The sequence below is a fragment of the Mustela lutreola genome, chromosome 3 (genome assembly GCF_030435805.1).
Source record: "Mustela lutreola isolate mMusLut2 chromosome 3, mMusLut2.pri, whole genome shotgun sequence".
Lineage (NCBI taxonomy): Eukaryota > Metazoa > Chordata > Mammalia > Carnivora > Mustelidae > Mustela > Mustela lutreola.
Window position 1 is genome coordinate 81272277 of NC_081292.1, and position 23349 is coordinate 81295625.

General features: G+C 36.2%; 1 protein-coding gene across 3 annotated transcripts in view; it reads left to right on the forward strand.

The window, feature by feature from the left end:
- PXDNL (peroxidasin like) overlaps nt 1–23349 on the forward strand; it is a 520865-nt gene that overhangs the window by 352478 nt on the left and 145038 nt on the right. For all 3 annotated transcript variants that reach the window (XM_059166462.1, XM_059166463.1, XM_059166464.1), the window contains 4 exons: nt 4258–4427; nt 7938–8204; nt 15492–15608; nt 18109–18267. In XM_059166462.1, coding sequence (XP_059022445.1) covers nt 4258–4427; nt 7938–8204; nt 15492–15608; nt 18109–18267 — 713 coding nt within the window. The remainder of the gene's footprint in view (nt 1–4257; nt 4428–7937; nt 8205–15491; nt 15609–18108; nt 18268–23349) is intronic.

Genomic DNA, 23349 nt, shown 5'->3' on the forward strand with positions numbered 1-23349 from the left:
TTTTAAACATGTTGATAAATAGGAATAAACTGAGATAGTTAAAGTATTCACCAACTCTAAAGGAAGGGAGAAGTAAAATGTTAGATGACACTAATAAAAATACTGTAAGGAGAGAGGACATAAATAAATAATTTCCCATGTCTCATTTTTGAACTATACAATGATATTGACTGATTTTGAGACATTAAGAAGGCCTATTAAAAATTATGGCAAAATACTAAGATCAGGAAGAGAATACAACTTTCATACCAAGAGAAGGGAAAGTATGATTAAGGAAAATTGGACCAATGAACAAAAGGAAGGGGAGAGATAGAATTGAGGTAAAGGAAAGGGAAAGGACAGAAAATGAACAAAATATCTCATCAGAAATTAGCTTAAATAAATTAATAAACATGATGAATGTACAAATTTAAATAGCCTTTTGAAAGACATCATAGATTGAATTAAAAATTCAGCTGTGTGCTAAATATGTTTATTTAAAACATGATATGGGGAGATGGAAGCTAGATGGGTAAACATATAATACCATAGTTGTCTAAACAAAATAAAGGTGCTATATGCAGATTAATATCAACCAAACTAAATTTGAAAAAAACTATAATTGCATATCATTAAATCATAAGTGATCAGCAACAATTCACCTGGAGATAAGATTCACAAATCTCTCTGTACTTAACAAAATAGCTGCTTAAAAATAAAACAAAATTAAGAGGATTACCAGGATTAATTGGCAGAAAGTCAGTTATAGGGAGAAATGACAGTACTCTTCTCTTAGAAAGAATAAGAACAAAAATTAACAAGAACAACATAGGAAGGCTGGTTTTGTATGTAACACATATATCCACACATAAAAATCTAAGTTATGCTATGGTTTCAAGTAACTATGGAATGTTTATCAAAATTGATCACATATAAAGAAATAAAAATCTCAACTCATAGTAAAGAACCAACTTCATAAAGACCCCTTTCTTTAAACATAATTTAATGAAATTAGAAATCAACCATTTGTTGATGTTTGGAGATCCTTTAGTCTTCTCAGGAGGAGAGTAAAGTAATTACACTACCTAGAAATAACTATCAAAATAAATTTTTAATGAGTGATTTAATTCAAAGAGGAGGGAAAGCATTCCTACTGAAGAAAGAATGAGTAAAGGCACAGGATGGAAATCAATTATGATAGAATTCTGGAAAGAGAGTAGATCATATTTGTTGGAATAAAGGTTTTACTTATGAGTGTAAGAGGAAAAGATTGCAAACAACTGGACGGCTAATGACTTTAGCTTTTAATTTATAATCTTTAAGTACCAGTAGATGGTGATCAAGGTAGTCACACCACCAAAGAAGTTTCTTTACCAGCCATGCTTTTCTTAATGTTGAGGTTCTAGACTGTGGGAATTTTGGACATTTAAAAAAAAAAAATTGAAACTGTGGCAAATATTAGTACAATATTTACAGTTGATTATAAACAAGACTTATAATTATCTTCTACTTATAGTTTTTCACTACATGCCTTCTTATGTGGTAGATATTTTAAATTTATGGGCATGGAAGTTAGTTTATTTATTTTTATATTTCTAGTGCCTAGATGTAGGGTCTAATTCTTAGAAAGCACTTAATAAATGTTTGCTGCAGTGAATTGTGTCTAATAAATCAAATATGTTTGTTGGCAAATTTTCAAGGGGGAAAAAAGCTAAGTAAATTCTAGTTAAGCAAATCTTTGTGTTTTTTACATATGATTACTACATATTTTGTATCAAATTGACAATGTGATACGTATATTGAATCATAAAGACTTGCTTTGAATTTTTGAAGAAACATCATGACTCCTGCACAAACAACTTTTAACAGCATAGTGAAGAAGATCCGAAGAAAGGGGAGAATAACCGGAAAAAGAATGGTGCATTTTCCATTCATGGGTGTGATTGGCTGCTGTTGGTTTTAAATCATTTTAAATAATGAAAACTGGTGAATTCTATTGCATTGTCTAGCCAGAAGATAGATATCATGTACACATTTAGCAACTTTTGATATTTTAGGAGTCACTTTTAGGACAATTTTTTTTCTGCATTTGCTTTCTCAGTGTGTAATGTCTGTATACAACTATTTTTCTCCTCCTCTTCCTGTTTCCCTCCTTTTTCTTTTGTCTGAATTCTCCATCCATATGGAGGCTGAGACAAGTGCCTTATTGTTATTAGTCTGTCTTTTTATAAGACTCTACCTTGAAGGAAGGCGCTGTGCCTGTCTTATTATTCCACGGGATTGGGAAGAGTTAAATTATAGTTTATTATAAAAGGATATAATTGAGGAACAGCCAGATGGAAGAGATACATAGGACAAGGTACGTGGGAAGAGGTACAGAGTTTCTGTGCTCTCTGAGTGTGACACTGCCTAAATCTCCACGTGTTTACCAGCTCAGAGGCTCCTAGAACAAACTTAAAGGAAATTAAATCATCTTTGGAAAAGGCGCAATTCCATTATTGCTGGCGTGCTACTTTGCAAGTAGACCTAATTGGGTTCAAGGTTAGGTGATTTTAATTGTGTTTACAATAATTAGTTTAATACTTAATAAGAGTTTTGAATTTGTGCACTTTAAAAAAATATGTTTTCTGATGTTCACTGCATGTTACTGGCACTGAGTAGTTGTGGCAGTCTGTACGTACAGGAATATTCAGCATCTAGCTTCCTATACTCTGCATTGCTGGCCTTTCAAAGGCAATGCTGTATTTCCTAAAACTAATCTCTTCAAAAATAGTTACTTGAAGTTCTCATTGACTAACCGGTAGTTCTTAAAATTAGGCTTTTCAGTGGGTGAAAAAGAAAAGATTTCATCTATCAGTCCTGCCTTCTTTTCTGCTCCATTCTGAAAGAATGGATGTGAAATATGGCCATTATGTTCCTCTTTATCCTTTGTGATGTAAATTGCTGAATAAGTATGGTTTCTCCATCTCTTTAATTTAACCTGCTTTACTTTTTACATACATGAAAATAAGAGGAGTTATTATTCGTCAGTGTTGGCACATTTTTAAATTAATAGACAAATGTTTACTTGGAAGCCATTGGATTTTAGAACAAATTAAAAAAGAAAGAAATGAAATCCTCTCAATGGACTTTTCCCTCTCTTAAGAGTGTTATTGATGGGAGAGAATATATTAAGTGTTTAACAAATGCCTATTGAGTGATGAATGTGTGTTAGGGGGAAATTTATTATGTTTAATATTGTTATAGTACTAAGAATACTCATGTGAACGTCTATATTCCTCCTCACACATGATTATTCAATATTTCTAAAGGGGGAAAAATACCCTGGTGAGACAAAAAAAAATTCTGTTGAAACTTCTGACATATGTTTATGTGTCAGTAGCTTTGCATTTACTTCTAAAGATAACCCAAAAAGCTCATTACTGTTACCTGAGCTTTTCTTTCACAGTAGTGAAGACTACTGTGCTCAATGGGTACTCTACTTCTATTGATAAAACGTATTTTTCTAGTATCTCCAGAATGGTCCAGTTCAGTTATGAGGGCCTAACCTCCAACAACTGGGTAAATGGATGTGCTTATTTAATGCCATGTCGTGTAATCATCCTCAGCTTTGAGCTATGTTGCCTTGAATATGAATATTTTACTACTCTTCAACAAAATATAAGTGCATATTAAATGACTTGCAGAAAAGAGGTACAAAGCTTACATATCACCATCTGATGATTCTACTTTTTTTAAAAAAAGATTTTATTTATTTATTTGACAGATCACAAGTAGGCAGAGAGACAGGCAGAAAGAGAGAGAGGGGCAAGCAGACTCCTTGCTGAGCAGAGAGCCCAATGCAGGGCTTGATCCCAGGACCCTGAGATCATGACCTGAGCTGAAGGCAGAGGCTTAACCCACTGAGCCACCCAGGTGCCCCAATTCCACTTTTTTAAAAATAGGAATTCAGAGGTATAACAATGTGCTGAGGTATCTTTCATATTAGAGAGATGGCTTCAGTGTTTAAATTCATGCTGCCTTGGAAAGTAGGACATTTAAACCTCCTTCCTTTCTATCATGTCTTGACTTGAAACCTGTGTTTAGTATACAATCTCAGAAATAGGAAGGGACAATTAGGATTTAACTTAAAATGATCTGAATTATTAAGACAATTTAAAAAGTCAACATCTTGATATACATGAAACATATTTATAAGGTCTTATATTTTCATTTTTGGTTAGGTGTTTTCAATATGATTGGAGTTAAATAATATGTATATAAAATGTGTATTTCTAGCCACTCATTGGATTTGGAAGATGATTCTCGATTTAACTTGTTTGATGATGGGACACTCATGATCCGAAACACTCGTGAGTCAGACCAAGGTGAATATCAGTGTATGGCCAGAAACTCAGCTGGAGAGGTCAAGACACAGAATGCCATGCTCAGATACTCCAGTCCTCCAGGTACAACTTTTTTCCCCCATAACTGAACTTAATGTAAATGCAACAGTTCTCCATCAGTTATTTTTACTAGAAAATGGCTTTATCTTGCTTCTTTAAGGAATGGAATGCTTTAAAGTGAAACAGTTGTCATTGTCCATCAGTTTCTAATCTTTTATAGAAACTTGATTTTTTTTCCTCTTGAACTTTATTTAATTTCCTGCCTTAGTTCTGTCATTTTCTAGTCACACTAGATGCTGTCTCAAGGCTGCCATTGTTCTTTTGATTATCCATCCAGCTTCTCCAGAAGATGACCCAGCATCCTCAAAGAAAATCAGTGGTAGCTAGGCAAGACCATCATCCTAACAAATCATTGAATTATTCATTCATAATTAATTCACTTAGCAGATACTTATTGAATGCCCACTGAGCTAGAAGTTGAAGACTGTATAGTTAACAACCTATGCTCCTTTAACTTTCCAGGAGCTTTACTTTGCCATTAGTGGCTTATATAAACCAGACACAAGAGCTGTGAAAATTTTAAAATTTTATGATGGGTAAGGAAAGGGGATAGAAGCAGAAAGGATAGATGTGTGCTGGTAAATATTTGTTTGTTTATTTATATATATTTTTAAATATTTATTTATTTATTATAGGAAGAGAGAGCATACCTGTGCACAGGGTTGAGGTGGCAGAGGAAGGGGGAGAGTGAGAAAGAATCTCAGGTCGACTCTCCACTGAGCATAGAGCCCAACGTGGGGACTTGATCTCATGACCCTGAAATCATGACCTGACACGAAATCAAGAGTTGGACACTTAACCATCTGAGCCAACCCAGATGCCCCACTGGTAAATGTTTAGAAACTGGCTCTGGGGGTGAAGGCAAAGCCCCAATTTGCAGTTTTGCCAAAGATTAACTTGACATCACTGAATTTGGAGTTGGGAAGAGATGTGTAGGAGCACACCATTGAATAGTATTTCTACCATGCAGACACAATAGATGTAAATAATTTCCAGACTCTAGATCATATTAAAATGCAAAATAACTTGAAGTGGTAAATGTCAGAATTTATCATTGGTGAGATTTACTAGATTAATTAGACTTATTTAGTTATACGCTTATGTAATTTAATGTATAATAATGGCAATGCTTAACAGTCAGCTTGAAAAATTCCAAAAATTTGATAACTGACTTTCCAAAGCCAGCTACAACACCTCTAACAGTAGGAGCACTTGGATCAGACTTGGAGTTCTGTGTTCATTCAAAGAAGGATTTTCCAGGGCCAGTGACATCTAAGCTGAAAGCAAGAAGTAGAAAACAGCCAGATAAATAGGATCAAAATCTTGTCTTAGTAGAAAAGGCAATAAAGGTAGACAAAGCAGCACACATTCAAGATGTAGGAAGTTCTGGATATCTGGAGGATACAGGTGAAGGGTTGGGAGTTATGTGAGATTTGGGGAACTGTAAGGCAGTGTCAAATCATTCATGACTGTACTCTAAGTGTTTACAAATTAGGTTTTTCTGTTATAAATATTTCCCAGGCAGCAGTTTGGAGGACACAGAGAAGGACAGAGTAGGGTGAGCAGGTCACAGGCTGTGGTGACAATGAAGAGGAGAGTAGTGACACAGGCAGTGACAGAGGGCGTAGAGAAAGCAGCCCTGAATGAAGAGTTATGCTGGCAAAAATAATGCATTTGAGTCTGAGATTGATTAAATCTGAAAATTCCTTACAGAGTTTGTCCATAATTTGTGACTGGAAAACCCACTAGCTCTTTCCAAAGTGTCATTCACTTTGTCTTCCATGTCAAGCCTGACACTGCACACTGGAGTTTTCCTACTTTGACTTCTGGACACCATTTCCTCCTGATCCTTTCCAAAGGTTCTCTCCTTCTCTCCAAAGGTCTTTAGGCTTCCTCAACTGTGTTATTCCTCATGCCCTCCCCACCTGCTCTTCGTCCAGTTTGCCTGCCCTAACCACATTGCTTCCTCTTCCGTAGAGATTGACATGAGTTTTAAAGCAATTCCTGAATATACGACTTGAATAATTATTGTATGTTTCAAAGATTTTATTGCTGGTATCTTTCCTGAGATTTCATCTCATTACTACCTTATTGCTCACTTTCACATGTAAGTTTTGACATCCCTCAAGCACATTTGCCTGCATTTCATCTTATGTTTGCCATCACTGTTGATATCGTTAGTATCTTCCCAAACTTCAGATTCAGCCTCCACTGCTTCTTGTCTTCATCAAATCTCTAGAAATTTGGTTGCAAGATGCATCAGATTGTCTTCCTTTTCATTTCCAATGCCATCGATTCACTTCAAAACTTTTCATACCTCAATTATTATAATAAATAGTTCTTTCCATTTTTCTATAGTACTTTACGCCTTCCTGTAATATATTGATTTCCAAGGTATGTCGTAGCTTTTCAGAGTATGTGTTTGTCTTCTGTCCTTGTAGCTACAGCATAATCTTACAAGGAAAAGAGTGTCTTGTGCGTCTTTGTATCTTTCCAACATCCAGCATATTATCTAGCTTAAGACATTCAATATTGTTTAAAATAAATCTTGATTGTTGAATTAGATTAAATAAACTTATCTCTACTCTTAATGGTATATTCATCTCAGAAATTAAGGAGCCCCCAGAATTAGACCCAATAATTGAGACTGTTAAACACCCTCATAAGTCTTTAATTTCTGCTTGAGGTTTCCAGAAAAGATGAAACTCTTAGGAATCAATAAGTGGAACACCCCCTATGGAAGTCTAAAATTTGGATTTACAAGGATCCCTAGTGGGTCAATTTGTATTATATTTGTCTGAATGTGACAGAAAACTTGATGAGAAATGGCGTAAACACAGTGTGTGTGTGTGCATGTGTGTGCGCACGTGAGTGTGCAAAAGCGGTTTATTCATATGCCACAAGCAGCGCAGGAGTGTGGACAGAGCTGCCATATTGGCCCAGTGCTCCAGTGATATCTTTCTATTCTTCAGTCCTTTGCATAGAGACCTTTTCTCCCCTTCATAATTGTCACATTGTGGTCCCAAGTTGGCTCTTGTAACCTAAACACATGCCTGGATGCCAGCTTGCAAACAAGAGGAAAAGCAATGACTAGTTAGATTGCTCTTTTATCTGGGAAGGAAACTCTTCCAGGAATGCATGCCTACGTCTCATTGGCAGAACTGTGTCACATGGATGGATACCCTTGACTGCGAGTCTGAGAAGGGGATATTTTTCAGTGGGAACACTTGAACAGTTAGTCCCTAGAATAAAAAATCGGTGGGCACTAGCAGTGTCTATGATCCATAATGGCATCAAGGGAATCAGTCCTCAAAAAAACTGCACATTGATATCAAATCTAGATTTAAGACCCAGATGTTTTAGATTTAACTATTTGAGAATTTAATGTATGTATATAATATTTAGTAAAAACGCATTTTGAAACTGATGAAAATTTAAAAATCACAATGTAGAATAAATAAACCTTCTTAATTTCAAAGTGGTTATTTCGTTTTGTTTTTCTCTTTCTTTTAGCCAAGCCTAGTTTTATAATTCAGCCTCAGGACACAGAGGTTTTAATTGGCACCAGCACAACTTTGGAATGTATGGCCACAGGCCACCCACACCCCCATGTCACTTGGACTAGGGGCAGCGGAGAGGCCCTGGATCGATCCAGGCACCTGACTACTTCTGGAGGACTATACTTACAGAATGTCACCCTGCAGGATCACGGTCAATTTACCTGTCACGCCGACAATAATCAAGGCTCTGTTCAAGCTACAGCAAACATAATTGTACAAGGTATGGGAGCAGGGGGTCATGATTGAAATGTTCACAATGCCACATTCAGAAAATCATTTTTCAACTTAAAACAGTAATGTCATATAAATCAGTGAAAAGATTTTTGTATTTACCATTTATTTTTGACATAATAGAATTTTCAAAACTAATCTACTTCATATTAAAACTTTTTTTTTCCACTTCAGTCTTTATCCAAACGCTATAATCAACCATTTAGCAACAAAAGAGATGAAGTCATTTGGCAGCAAACTGTCAAAAGATATTTGTGCTTCAGGATACATCACAGATATGAAAGTGAAAATGCTATGCCCTATGTTCATATTCCCTTACCAAGCTGTCTACTAACATAGTTTAGGACTATGCTGATGGCTCTTACAGGCCCAGGCTGTTTAACAAAGCAGGAATAAAACTATTCTGAACACTGGAAGTAATTTATATGCTTGGGCCTGTAATCCTATTGTAAAGAACTCATGTTTCTCTGCTACGCTTTTGTTCTGAACTGGGCTGCCCCTCCCTTCCTGTTGTGGTTGTGTGTGTGGGTTTAGGTGTGTGTGCACTAAAGACTTCTTGCACCAAACTTATTGGAGCAATGCCAAAAGACCTGCTGTACCCTAAACCTTTTGTCATCAGCTGACAAGAGTACAATAATTTACAATGATACATTTTTAAGGGCTTCCTAGAGCCACGAACATTATAATTTACTTAGGAAGCTATTTTATTTTATTTTATTATTTTATATTTATTATTATTATTGTTTTGTTGTTGTTATGTTAGTCACCATACATAATATTAGTCACTATTGGTTTTTGATGTAGTGTTCCATGATTCATTGTTGGCACATAACATCCTGTGCTCCATGCAATCTGCCCTCCTTAAAACCCATCACCAGGTTCACCTATTCCCCTACCTCCCTCCTTTCTAAAACCCTCAGTTTGTTTCCCAGAGTCCATAGTCTCTCATGATTTGTCTCCTACTCTGATTTCCCCCCTTCATTTTTTCCTTTCTTCTAATGTCCTCCATGCCATTCTTTATGTTCCACAAACAAGTGAAAACATATGATGATTGACTTTCTCTGCTTGACTTATTTCACTTAGTGTAATCTCCTCTGCTTCCATCCATGTTAATGCAAATGTTGGGTAGTCAGCCTTTCTGATGGCTGAGTAATATTCCATTGTGTATATGGACCATATCTTCTTTATCCATTTGTCTGTTGAGGGGCATCTCAGCTCTTTCCACAGTTTGGCTATTTTGGACATTTCTGCTACGAACATTGTGGTGCATATGGCCTTTCTTTTCACTATATCTGTATCTTTGGGTAAATACCCAGTAGTGCAATTGCTGGCTCATAGGGTAGTTCTATTTTTGTTTGAGGAAGTGTTTTCCAAAGTGGCTACACAACCTGCATTCCCACCAACAGTGTAAGAGGGTTCCCCTTTCTCCACATCCTCTCCAACATTTGTGGTTTCTTCCTTGTCAAGTTTTTGGCATGTGGTTTTGATTTGAATTTTCCTAATGGTTAATGATGATGAACATTTTTATGTCTGTTAGCCATTTGTATGTCTTCTTTGGAAAAGTGTCATGTTTATGTCTTCTGCCCATGTTTTCACTTGATTTTTTTGAGGGGAGTGTTGAGTTTGAGGTGTACTTTATAGATCTTGGATATCAGCCCTTTGTCTGTAGTGTCATTTGTGAATATCTTCTCCCATTCCTTGGGTTGCCTCTTTGTGGACTGTTTCCTTTGCTATGCAGAAGCTTTTTATCTTGATGGAATCCCAAATTTCATTTTCACTTTTATTTCATTTGCCTTTGGAGACTTGTATAGCAAGAAGTTGCTGTGGCCCATGTGAAAGAGGTTACTGTCTATCTTCTCCTGTAGGATTTTGATAGATTTCTGTCTCAGATTGAGGTCTTTCATCCCTTTTGAGTTTATCTTTGTGTATGGTGTTAAGAGAACGGTCAGGTTTCATTTCTCTATACATAGCTGTTCAATTTTTCCAGCACCATTTATTGAAGAGACTCTCTCTTTTACACTGGATATTTTTTCCTGCTTTGACGAAGATTATTTGACCAGAGTATTGAGGGTCCATATCTGGGCTCTCTACTCTGTTCCACTGATCTTTGTGTCTGTTTTTGTGCCAGTACCATATTGTCTTGGTGATCACAGCTTTGTGATATAGCTTGAAATCAGGCAACATGATGCCCCCAGCTTTGTTTTTTTTGTTTTTTTTTTTTTCAACTTTTCCTTGGTGATTTGGGGTCTTTTCTGGTTCCATACAAATTTTAGGATTATTTGTTCCAGAGCTTTGAAAAGTACCATTGGTATTTTGATTGGGATAGTGTTGGAAGTATAGATTGCTCTGGGCAGCATAGACATTTTGACAATGTTTATTTTTCCAATCCATGAGCATGGAATGTACTTCCATCTTTTTGTGTTTTCTTCAATTTCTCTCATGAGTGTTTTATGGTTTCTAGAGTATAGATCCTTTACCTCTTTGGCTAGGTATACCAAGGTATCTTAAGTTTTTTAGGCGCTATTATAAATGCAATCCATTCTCTAATTTCTCTTTTTAGAGTTTCATTGTTAATGTACAAGAAAACAAGTGATTTCTGTGCATTGATTTTTGTATTCTGCCACACTACTGTATTGTTGTATGAATTCTAGTAATTTGGGGATGGAGTCTTTTGGATTTTTCACATAAAGTATCATTCATCCATGAAGAGAGAGAGTTTGACTTCTTTGTCATTTTGGATACTTTTAATTTCTTTTTGTTGTCTGATATTTGTTGCTAGGACTTCTAATGCTATGTTGAATGATAGTGGCGAGAAGGGGCATCCTTGTCATGTTCCTGATCTTAAGGGAAAGGCTCTCAGCTTTTCCCATTGAGGATGATATTCACTATATTTTTTTCATAGATGTCTTTTATGAAATTGAGGAATGTTCCCTCTATCCCTATACTCTGAAGAGTTTTAATCAGGAAAGGATGCTGTATTTTATCAAATCCGTTTTCTGCATCAATTGAGAGGACCACGTGGTTTCTTGTTCCTCTTATTTATGTGTTCTATCACATAGAATGATTTGCAAATGTTGAACCACCTTTGTATCCCAGAGATAAATCCCACCTTTTCACAGTGGATAGTCCTTTAATGTACTGTTGAATTCTATCAGCTAGGATCTTGTTGAGAAATTTGGCATTATATTCATCAGGGATATTGGTCTGTAATTCTCCTTTTTGATGGGGTGTTTGCCTGGTTTTTAGGATCAAGGTAATGCTGGCCTCATAGAGAGTCTGGAAGTTTTCCTTCTGTTTCTATTTTTTGAAATAGCTTCAGGAGAATAGGTATTATTTCTTTGGATGTTTAGTAGAATTCCCCCAGGGAATCCATCAGGCCACAGACTCATTTTTTTGCGAGGTTTTTAATCACTGCTTCAATCTCATTACTGGTTATTGGCAGGAGAGCCCATTGTCTCTGGGTCTTTTCTTTGTTCGGAGTTCCTCCTCTTAGTCATTCTGTTGAGTTGTGGTTGAGAGGGTATATAGCCAAAAAAATACCAACCACTATTCAGGCAAGGTGCACCCTCTCAACTGATGATCCTCTGCCCCAGTAGATATCCAGAACTGTATAATCTTACATCTCAGGCTGATTTTATGGGTGTTCAGAGAAGCTTAGTAGATTTCTAACTAAATTTAGGGGACCAGTTAAAAAGGAGTCCCCCATTCCTCTGCCAACATGGTGGAATTACCAAAAGTTATATTATTTTATGTATTTTCTAAAATTTTTGTTTTCTTAGGATTTTCATTTATTTATTTGAGAGAGAGAGAGAGAGAGAAAGAAGGAATAAGCTGGGGAGAGGGACAAAGAAAGAATGGGAGAAGCAGCTCCCTGCTTAGTAAGAAGCCCAATGCAGGACTCCATCTCAAGACCCTGGGATCATGACCTGAGCTGAAGGCAGATGCTTAAACAACTGAGCCACCCAGGGGCTCCACGGCAGCAGTTTTGAAACATGCAGTTGGGGAGACTTTGGGGCTGAGTGTTGGCTTCTGGAGAGCAGAAGAATTGGCCCACTGGAAGTCACAATACTTCATCCATCCTGGATTTTCATTATTCAGTAAATGTTTTTCAAATTGCTTCTGCTTAACATCAACTCTTTAAGTAGCAATAGATCAATAATTCATTGTTTCTATTCATACGTCTGAGGAAAAAAATTGTGTTTCCCCTAGAAATGTTAATACCATGAAAAACATTTTCTATATGCTAAAAAGGTATAGAAATGATTTTTTTCTTGATGTCTTCGATAACTCCTGGGGGAAATTACTTTTAAAAAACCAAAGTATTGTTTTTAGACTTTCCATGTGTTAGGATTGAAAAATGCTTACAAAGAAATAGCATTTGGGGTCTTTTTTGCTTGCATTTTTTATATTAATATTTGGTGTTTAGAAGCAGAATGCCTAATTTCACTCTGGCAGGCTCCTTTATTTCATACCATTCTAATCTTTTGTGTCTCAGCTTCTTGTGTTTAGCTTTTACTTCTATTTTTTCATCTGTATCAGTTCAAGTCTAACCAAACTCTGACATATATGGTGCTGTTCATTTCTCATACCACAATACACTAACGATTTCTTTTTACCAAGCAGTTTGCACTGAAATTGCCATCTGCTTATCTTTTGTCCCTTGCAACTGTATAGTTGGGTTACTTGTAGGTCTATGTGTTGAGATTTTTAATTGGTCTTGAAATGGTCCATTAATCATTTGATACATTTATAAAAGAGGCTCCTTTCATTTGCCTAATGCATAGACTAAATAGTTTAAGATGTACCTTTTCTGTGTTTTCTTAACAGATGTTCCATCAATTTTCTTTAGCTCCTTTAATGTCCATTTAAGCCAAGAACACAACTGTCCACAAATTAATTTCCTTTCCTAGACCAGCTGAACAAATGATAAAATGAAAAAGAAACAGCTTCAATGAAAGGTGTGAATCACAGTATGGGGCATTTAGATGAAAGGGCCTATAGTTACCAACAATGTAAATAAAAATCCTTTTTTGTATGAGGCATCACAGTCATGAGTTTTGTAAAAGCCATCAGAAGGGTGGATTTTAATAAAATGGCAAAATGCTTCATCTAAGCATGTGGTGTGTTAGTATTAGAGGTAAGCTTGATGGCCACCATTGTTAAGTGAAAGGCCCAGAAATGTCAACTCATTATTTCTCTTGAATTCCTCCAGCCTACACTACCTGCCTTTGTGATATTTAGAATTCCTCCAGCCTACACTACCTGCCTTTGTGATATTTAGATCTTCTGGGTTTTCTTCCCATTGCATTAAAATTTCTTCACTGATCTAGCAAATTGACCATTTTACTGCTAGGAACAAATGTAAAATGCCTTTCATAGTTTTTGGTAGGATGTAGTCTTGGATTAAAAATATCACTTTTTATGAGAACAAGTAAAATATAACAATACCGCATATGAAATATAACAATGCGAGATGTGGCTAGGTGCGTTTTAGTTACTATTAAAAAGTTCAAGTCAAATTGCCCAAAACTTGTGCCATCACTAAATGACTTGCTGTAACTACTACCTACTTTTGCTTTATAGCTCTTCTACTGTGTCATGAATCCATTTTTTTAATGTAGAAATATTTTTGCTCACGTCAAGTTGTTCCTAGCAATTTAAAAAGTTCATGTAATGTTCTGGAAAGAACATTGAGTGGCCCAAATTCTCATTGTGTTTCTAAGAATTATTCATTTCAACCACCTTCAGCCCTAATTTCTTCATCTATGGAACATGGAGCCTGAGCCTACTGATCTGTGGGCTATTTTCACCTTGACTTTTCTAAAAGTCTATAATAAATATCTTGCAGGTATTCTTGAGGACTTTCATGAATTTTATGACCTCATAATTTAACTTTTACCATTTTTTAGCCTAGTACCTTTTTTAGAATTGAGGACTTTAAAAAGTTTTTATTATGTAAACACAATATGAAAGCTAAAGCAAATACAGTTTGCCAAATACTATTAATTTTATCATGATTCTTGTAAATCCAGACAGTGAGGAAGAGGAATGAGGAAAGTACAAAGATCTAACAGCGTGGAGAAGAGGTCAGATCATCTCAGAAAGTTGTTTGGAAAATGTCAACACATTGCTATTGTTGTGTTGGTGGCTCCAGGAATGCAGGAGGAACAATAGAAATGACTGCCAGGGCCACCATCTTCCAGCCCCCTCCCCACTTCCTCAACCCTTGACTCTCCTGGCAAAAGGATGTATGCCCAGGTCACGTCTCCATAGGTAAACCGATACTTATGAAGGAAACAGAAGTATCAGGACCCACCCCCCCTTACCCTCCATTCACCAAATACCCTACCATATATGGATGTGAGCCCATGCCCTGCCCTGGCCCAATAAAAGACCCCCACCGACTTCCTCCCAGTGGGTCTTCCCTGACTGCTTTCCAGAGTCGTGGAACTTCACCTGAGGGTGTCCACCTCCTCCCAGCACGACTTTCCTGACTCCCCTTCTCCTGAGCCCTAAAACTTCACCCAAAAGTGCCTTTAATAAATCTTGCCTTGTGCCTACCTTGCCTGGTGTCATGTTTATCTCACCTATAAAACCTTACAGCTATCATTGGAGATCATCATGCCCTTAAATGGTCATACAGATTTCTTTTTCATATTAATAAAAGAGTCATGAATAGACTGCATAACTGTATATGCATCTATCAGCTATTTACTATTTAAACAAATTAATTGTAAAAGATCTGAAGGTTTGGAAGTCTTGAAATTTTGACTTAAATGTGAATTTTTAACTTTTAAATGTGAATTTTAAAAATGTGAAATTTTAAAATTTAAAATTTTTAAAATGTGAATTTTAAAAATGTACAATAGCACATATTATAGGAAACATTTTTTTTTTTCCTGAAACTAATGAGAGCCATTAGTCCTCCAAAGCTTGGAGGAAACAATTTTGTTAATGGTTCAAATACAATTTTTAGTTTTATATATGTCTATTGCAGTTAGTAGATAACATATGAAGCAGGGTCCATAAGATTTAGAAATTGTTCCTTCTTACTAACTACTGCTTTTCTGCTTTGCAAACCAGAAATGTATATTTTTGGTTTCTTTGCAAGCAGACACAAACATACACAAGCAACTGTACATTCTTAATAGTTTTTATGTAAATAATTGGAAATAAATTATAATTAAGGAACATATTTAAACATATTTTCTTTTTTCCTTTACTATTAATTTACAGAATAATTTTTAATTTTGATATAAATTTTCATTCTCTTTAGCTCCTCCACAATTCAGAGTAATCCCCAAGGATCAAGTGGTGCTAGAAGGACACACTGTCAAATTTCTCTGTGAAGCTGAAGGCAACCCACCTCCAATAATTGCCTGGACCAAAGCAGGTATTAGCATATGGGCAAGTAATTGCAGAAAGAGATAAATACCTCCTTGTTATGGGAGGATAAAAAACAACTTAAACTAATTATCATAGTTATATAATAGACATGAAAACATCACACAAAATGTAATCTTTGAATTAGATATGACACCATAATTTCAGTTATATGTTAAGTTTCAACATTTGAATATGTGGCCTTCCTTGGATAATCTCTCTGGGACTCAGTTTCCTGATTTTTTTTTTTTTAATTTATTCATTCTCCCATGTACCTCCTCTCTGGCAACCACTAGTTTGTTCAGTTTCTTGATTTTTAAAATAAAATTATTGGACAGTTAGTGGTTTTAAGCATTTTTTAAAGTGGCAGAATTCTCTTTTAGTACAAAGTGAAATTGTAAGTGCAGTGAAATCAACCTTAAGAAAAGTCTAGCATGTTAAATGGATAAAAGAGAGCTACTGTCCTTTTTTTTTTTTTTTAAAGAATGCTTTTTGGTGGCAGGAGGTGGTGCTTGGATAGCTCACTATGTTAAACATCTGCTTTAGCCTCAGGTCAAGATCCCAGGCCTGGGATCAATGCCCACCTCAGGCTCCCTTCCAGTGGGGAGTCTGTTTCTTTCTCTGCCCTTCCACCCACTCGTGTGCTCTCTCTCTCTCAAATAAATAAATAAAATCTTAAAAAAAAAAAGCTTTATAAAAGATTTATTTATTTACTTGAAAGAGAAAGCATGTGAGAGAGTGTGAGTTGGGGCAGAGATAGAGGGAGAGAATCTTCAAGCAGATTCCCTAGTGAGCATGGAGCCCTGTGTGGGTTGGATCTCACCAACTCATGAGATCATGACCTGACCCAAAACCAAGAGTTGCTGGCTTAACCAACTGAGCCATCCAGGTGTCTAGAGAGCTGCTTTCTTTTAAGTGTTGGGGAAGGGGTGTGCAGTGTTGATCCAAGGGGCCAGGAACTTCTAGTGATCCTTGTGGTGTTAGAGAGTAAGGTCTATACTCTGAGATGAATGCTCCACTAAGACTTCTCTGGTCTTGGAATTGTTAATTTTGTTAGTTCAGGTAACTAGGTTAAATTCTAAACACATCAACATTTGTAAACTTCTTTTGGCTAAAATTTTTGCTCTCATCTTTATAAAAGTAGAGTGGGTAGGAGGTGAATTTTGAAGCTGGAAAACCAAGATTCACATTTTCCTCCTTCATTTACTAGTTGCATGACCTTGGGCAAGTAAGTTAACTGTGGTTTTACCAGAGTTGCTTTATCTATATGCTGGGATTGATACTGCCTACAACACTGGGTAATTGTGGGGATTATTTTGAGTGTATATATACTCATAAACATTTAAAAGTGTATTTGGCTCCTTTGTGTAGAAAGTCAATAAAAGTTAACTGTTTACAAAGGTAAATAGTTTTTTAAAAATTATTATTCTTAGTTATCCATTTTTATATATTATTTATTTATTAACAATAAAGGTTAGCTATTTACATTTGACACATATTGTCACTGAAATAGTTGAGAATGACAATCCATTAACTTGTTAATTGCCACAAGGAGTGTAAACTCAGTGTAAACTCAGAGGTGATAAAGTACAATGTTGGCTGGGTGGTTGTGACTGTGAGTGAGGATTAACAACCTGAGTGTCACAAAAACCACCATTCCCAAGATTCTATCTCAGCACCTTAAATGTTGTAATTCCATAATGTTTTTATATTACAAATATTACATACATGTGACAAACAAATGTTATAAAGATATTTGACAATCATATTTAGTAATCACTCTGGGGAGTAATCTAGGAATAAAAACTGTTATGAAAAATAAAAAGAAGGGGCACCTGGGTGGCTCAGTGGGTTAAAGCCTCTGCTTTTGGCTCAGGTCATGGTCCCAGGGTTCTGGGATCGAGCCCCACATCTGGCTCTCTGCTCAGCAGGTAGCCTGCTTCCCCCTCTCTCTGTCTGCCTCTCTGCCTACTTGTGATCGCTCTCTCTGTGTCAAATAAATTTAAAAAGAAAAAAATAAGAATGAAAAAACAATTCTTCTGTTATCCAAATTTTGCCTTGTTTGCACTCCATTAAGTAAAGAGTGGGGCCATGAGGCTATAGAAGTAGGTGTGGTTGGTTAGCCTATGCAATGCCTCGCATCCAACCCGTAGGCATTTTATAGCTTGTTCTAAGAGTATTAATAAGGCACCATACACAAGGGTAATGCTGGAATAAGGTTAGTTTTGAATTTGCATTCTAACTTTGGAAAATAAAACTGAGGGAGCAAACATGAAGGTGTAGGAATTCATTAAGGGAGATGACCAGTTCTCCTACTTGGGGGCTAGTCAAGCTGGGTGCCCCGGTTTCCAGATGCAGTGTTATGGGGGGGGGTGTCCCAGTATTGTGACACAGAGGACTTCCAGAGAGATCCCAACCTTTACCAAACACCCAAAGATCACACAGTAATAGCTGTCAGCTCTTTGAGCCATAACAGTGCCATACAAAGTATTTTGTTTCCCTCTTTGCAGGAAGGCAACTCTCTCAGGAAAGTCTACATACAGTTCTCTCCTCTGGAACTTTGAGAATTGAGCATGCAGCACATTATGACCAAGGCCAATATGAATGTCAGGCAGTAAGTCCATTGGGAGTGAAAAAAGTATCTGTCCAGCTAACTGTAAAACCCAAAGGTAATGTGTGCTGTGATGGGATTTACACAATTGAAGAGTGCCTCTTTATGTGTCTTTCACACATCCCTGGGTGATTTTATTACTTACTTAGTTTTTTTATTTTATAGGATCTAAGAAATTGCAAATTTTACAACTCTCTTCCAATAAGTCTCTTTTCAACTTGAGGATTTTATTTCTATTAATGTTAATTATTAATATCATGTTTTCTTCCAAAAAATATCATTTTGTGTTTTCTTACATTTTTTTCTGAACCAGATAATTAGCCTTACCTGCAAAGACTAGCTCACAGAAAGATAAATTTCTCACACCTGATCGTTTGAATTTTGGTCTTATAGTGATGTATCTTTTATGCTGAGGGGTATTGGTAATATACTGCAGACACTTTTCTCCAGACGCATCATGAAATACAGTATCATAAATAGTATTGTTTATCATTGTTTATCATAAATAGTAATATTCTGGTATGAGGTTGGGTTATTTGTCAATAATATATCATCAACTGACATGTAAAAAAAGAAAGAAAGAAAGAAAGAAAGAAAGAAAGAAAGAAAGAAAGAAAACTCAAGATTTAAATTTTTAAAGAAAGTTCCAATGTAAGGATGAAAAATGGTTGTTATTAGGTACTCTTGAAATTTCTTCTTAGTTACTGGTTTATGATATATATATATATTTCCTAAACTGAATTTTTAGGATTGTTTTGCATTTAAACATAATTTCCTAGATTTCTCCATAAAATTGCTATAATTTGTTTTGATGTAGTAGATCTAAATTCAGCAGTAACACATATTTAGATAAGAGCATATAACACATATTTATCCAATCCAGGAGCATGGAACATTTTTCCATTTCTTTGTGTCTTCCTCAATTTCTTTCATGAGTACTTTATAGTTTTCTGAGTATAGATTCTGTGTCTCTTTAGTTAGGTTTATTCCTAGGTATCTTATGGTTTTGGATGCAATTGTAAATGGGATTGACTCCTTAATATCTCTTTCTTCTGTCTTGCTGTTGGTGTAGAGAAATGCAACTGATTTCTGTGCATTGATTTTATATCCTGACACTTTACTGAATTCCTGTATAAGTTCTAGCAGTTTTAGAGTGGAGTCTTTTGGGTTTTCCACATATAGTATCATATCATCTGCGAAGAGTGATAATTTGACTTCTTCTTTGCCGATTTGGATGCCTTTAATTTCCTTTTGTTGTCTAACTGCTGAGGCTAGGACCTCTAGTACGATGTTGAATAGCAGTGGTGATAATGGACATCCCTGCCGTGTTCCTGACCTTAGCGGAAAAGCTTTCAGTTTTTCTCCATTGAGAATGATATTTGCGGTGGGTTTTTCATAGATGGCTTTGATGATATTGAGGTATGTGCCCTCTATCCCTACACTTTGAAGAGTTTTGATCAGGAAGGGATGTTGTACTTTGTCAAATGCTTTTTCAGCATCTATTGAGAGTATCATAAATATTGTGAAAATGTCTATGCTACCTAAAGCAATCTACACATTTAATGCAATTCCTATCAAAGTACCATCCATCTTTTTCAAATAAATGGAACAAATAATGCTAAAATTTATATGGAACCAGAAAAGACCTCGAATAGCCAAAGGGATATTGAAAAAGAAAGCCAACGTTGGTGGCATCACAATTCCGGACTTCAAGCTCTATTACAAAGCTGTCATCATCAAGACAGCATGGTACTGGCACAAAAACAGACACATAGATCAATGGAACAGAATAGAGAGCCCAGAAATAGACCCTCAAATCTATGGTCAACTAATCTTCGACAAAGCAGGAAAGAATGTCCAATGGAAAAAAGACAGCCTTTTCAATAAATGGTGCTGGGAAAATTGGACAGCCACATGCAGAAAAATGAAATTGGACCATTTCCTTACACCACACACAAAAATAGACTCAAAATGGATGAAGGATCTCAATGTACGAAAGGAATCCATCAAAATCCTTGAGGAGAACACGGGCAGCAACCTCTTCGACCTCTGCCGCAGCAACATCTTCCTAGGAACAACGCAAAAGGCAAGGGAAGCAAGGGAAAAAATGAACTACTGGGATTTCATCAAGATCAAAAGCTTTTGCACAGCAAAGGAAACAGTTAACAAAATCAAAAGACAACTGACAGAATGGGAGAAGATATTTGCAAACGACATATCAGATAAAGGACTAGTGTCCAGAATCTATAAAGAACTTAGCAAACTCAACACCCAAAGAACAAATAATCCAATCAAGAAATGGGCAGAAGACATGAACAGACATTTCTGCAAAGAAGACATCCAGATGGTGAACAGACACATGAAAAAGTGCTCCATATCACTCGGCATCAGGGAAATACAAATCAAAACCACAATGAGATATCACCTCACACCAGTCAGAATGGCTAAAATCAACAAGTCAGGAAATGACAGATGCTGGCGAGGATGCGGAGAAAGGGGAACCCTCCTACACTGTTGGTGGAAATGCAAGCTGGTGCAGCCACTCTGGAAAACAGCATGGAGGTTCCTCAAAATGTTGAAAATAGAACTGCCCTATGACCCAGCAATTGCACTATTGGGTATTTACCCTAAAGATACAAACGTAGTGATCCAAAGGGGCACATGCACCCAAATGTTTATAGCAGCAATGTCCACAATAGCCAAACTATGGAAAGAACCTAGATGTCCATCAACAGATGAATGGATCAAGAAGATGTGGTATATATACACAATGGAATACTATGCAGCCATCAAAAGAAATGAAATCTTGCCATTTGCAACAACATGGATGGAACTAGAGCGTATCATGCTTAGCGAAATAAGTCAAGCAGAGAAAGACAACTATCATATGATCTCCCTGATATGAGGAAGTGGTGATGCAACATGGAGGCTTAAGTGGGTAGAAGACGAATAAATGAAACAAGATGGGATTGGGAGGGAGACAAACCATAAGTGACTCTTAATCTCACAAAACAAACTGAGGGGTGCCGGGGGGAGGGGTTTTGGGAGAAGGGGGTGGGATTATGGACATTGGGGACGGTATGTGATTTGGTGAGTGCTATGAAGTGTGTAAACCTGGTGATTCACAGACCTGTACCCCTGGGGATAAAAATATATGTTTATAAAAAATAAAAAATTAAAAAAAAAAAGAGCATATAACACATATTTAGATAAGAGCATATAAAACATAGAGACAAAGATCAGCCAGAGGTAGAAATATAAATGTAAAAAGAAATACTAGTAATTTTGAAATATTCAGTGATGCTGAGACATAGACATAAGATTACACTGAACTAATATCTATGTACAATCCAGTATTGATTCCTTTCCCACCATATTTTTAACATATCAAGTGATTGTTATTATTTATTTATTTGATCAAGTTAAGGTTCTATGAAGAGGGAAAGTAGTCAAGTAGCAGCTGAAGTGCATGGGAAGATTTGAAAAAAAAAAAAAAACTTGAAAGTTGAAGGGAACTGCCATGCTCTTGGAAAACCTCATTATCTTTGGGTCATTCTTTCTTAAAGGAAAGGCTGAAATCTGCTCTGCAGAATGTTTAAAATTGCTTTTGAATTGGTTTTCAACTAATTCAACTAATTTAAAAATCAGGAGGTTTTTGCATTAATATCCTTTTTTTAAGATTTATTTATTCATTTGAGAGTGACAAAGAGAGTGGGAGAGAGAGAATGCTGGGGCATGGTGCAGAGGTAGAGAGAGAAACTCAAGCAGACTCTACACTGGGCATGGAGCCTGACTTGGGGCTTGATTTCACAATCCTGAAATCATGACCTGAGCCCAAACCAAGAGTCAGATATTCAACCAACTGCATCACCCAGGCACCCTTACATTAATACTTTTTTAAAAAGGAGGGCATATTAAACCAACATATTGTAGTCAAATAAAATATAGCATGACGATGTTGAAGTTAATGGTCTTAGTTTTGTCCTCTTTTTGCTTCATTGTTACATCTTTACACAAGTGTCCCCCACTGACCCTCTAGATCTCAATTTAGAAGCATGCCTCTTCCCCAAGGAGGGTTTGTTTCATCCACTCTGTAAGCTTTATAAGATGCTACTGTTGAAATTAATATTAGAATGTGCCATTCAATCTGATAGTTGACAAATGTGGAGGAATTTGATAAATTTATCAAATATCCATAGTTAAAATATTATTAGCAATAAGCAAAAATGTGGAAACAAATAAGTTATTTTAGCAAACATAGAGCCCTACATGTTGAACATGAACTATGTGAATGGAGTGGGGAAGAGGGCCATAGGGAAGAAGTAGTTGGGATTGTTGGTTGAGTTAGAATATATCATATCTTGACTATAGGCCATGGAACTTTCCACTTGTTGGCCAGATATATTATGTAGGATATTAATCAGCCGAAAATGACCAGGCAAATGTTGAGGTGAAGAAACTCTAAAAATAAACCATTAACTCTATTATATAGCTGAGTATATATACTAGGTGACCTGAACCTCTGTGACTGTGGGAATGGAGGAGTTAATGAATTCAAGTAAACATATAACAGATGGAACTATTTTATCTCTGAAATTATTAACAATATTTTTTACTAGCACCCCTGACAATGTTTTGCAGGCCCCATTTTGTGTGTACTGAAGTATGCAAGAACTTTTCATGGGGTTTTTGGATTAAAACAATCTCATAATAATATCAAGATCTTGTTTGCCTTTTCTACTAGGTTGACATTTGCCTTGATGTACCAAGACAATGGTGGATAAAGGTGCTGAACCTTAGCATGAACCAAAGCAGTGGCTCCAAATTGTACTAGTAATTCATATATTATTCCCTTGTAGTGTGGGGGAAAAAAGTAATTTTGTTTACAATGTTACCGATAAAATGGGGAAAATACTACTTTTATTAAATCTTGACTCTCTGGTAGATGCGTCATGAAAGAAATTGGCAAAAAGAAGCTATCAGTTGTTAAATTTTGATATAGTATCAAAGATTTTTCACAATTACCTGAAAAAACTTTTAAAATATCCCTACATTTTGCAAATACTTATCTTTGTGAGGCCATATTTTATTCATATACTTCAACTAAAATGACCAATTGCAAGAGATTGAACTGAAAAGC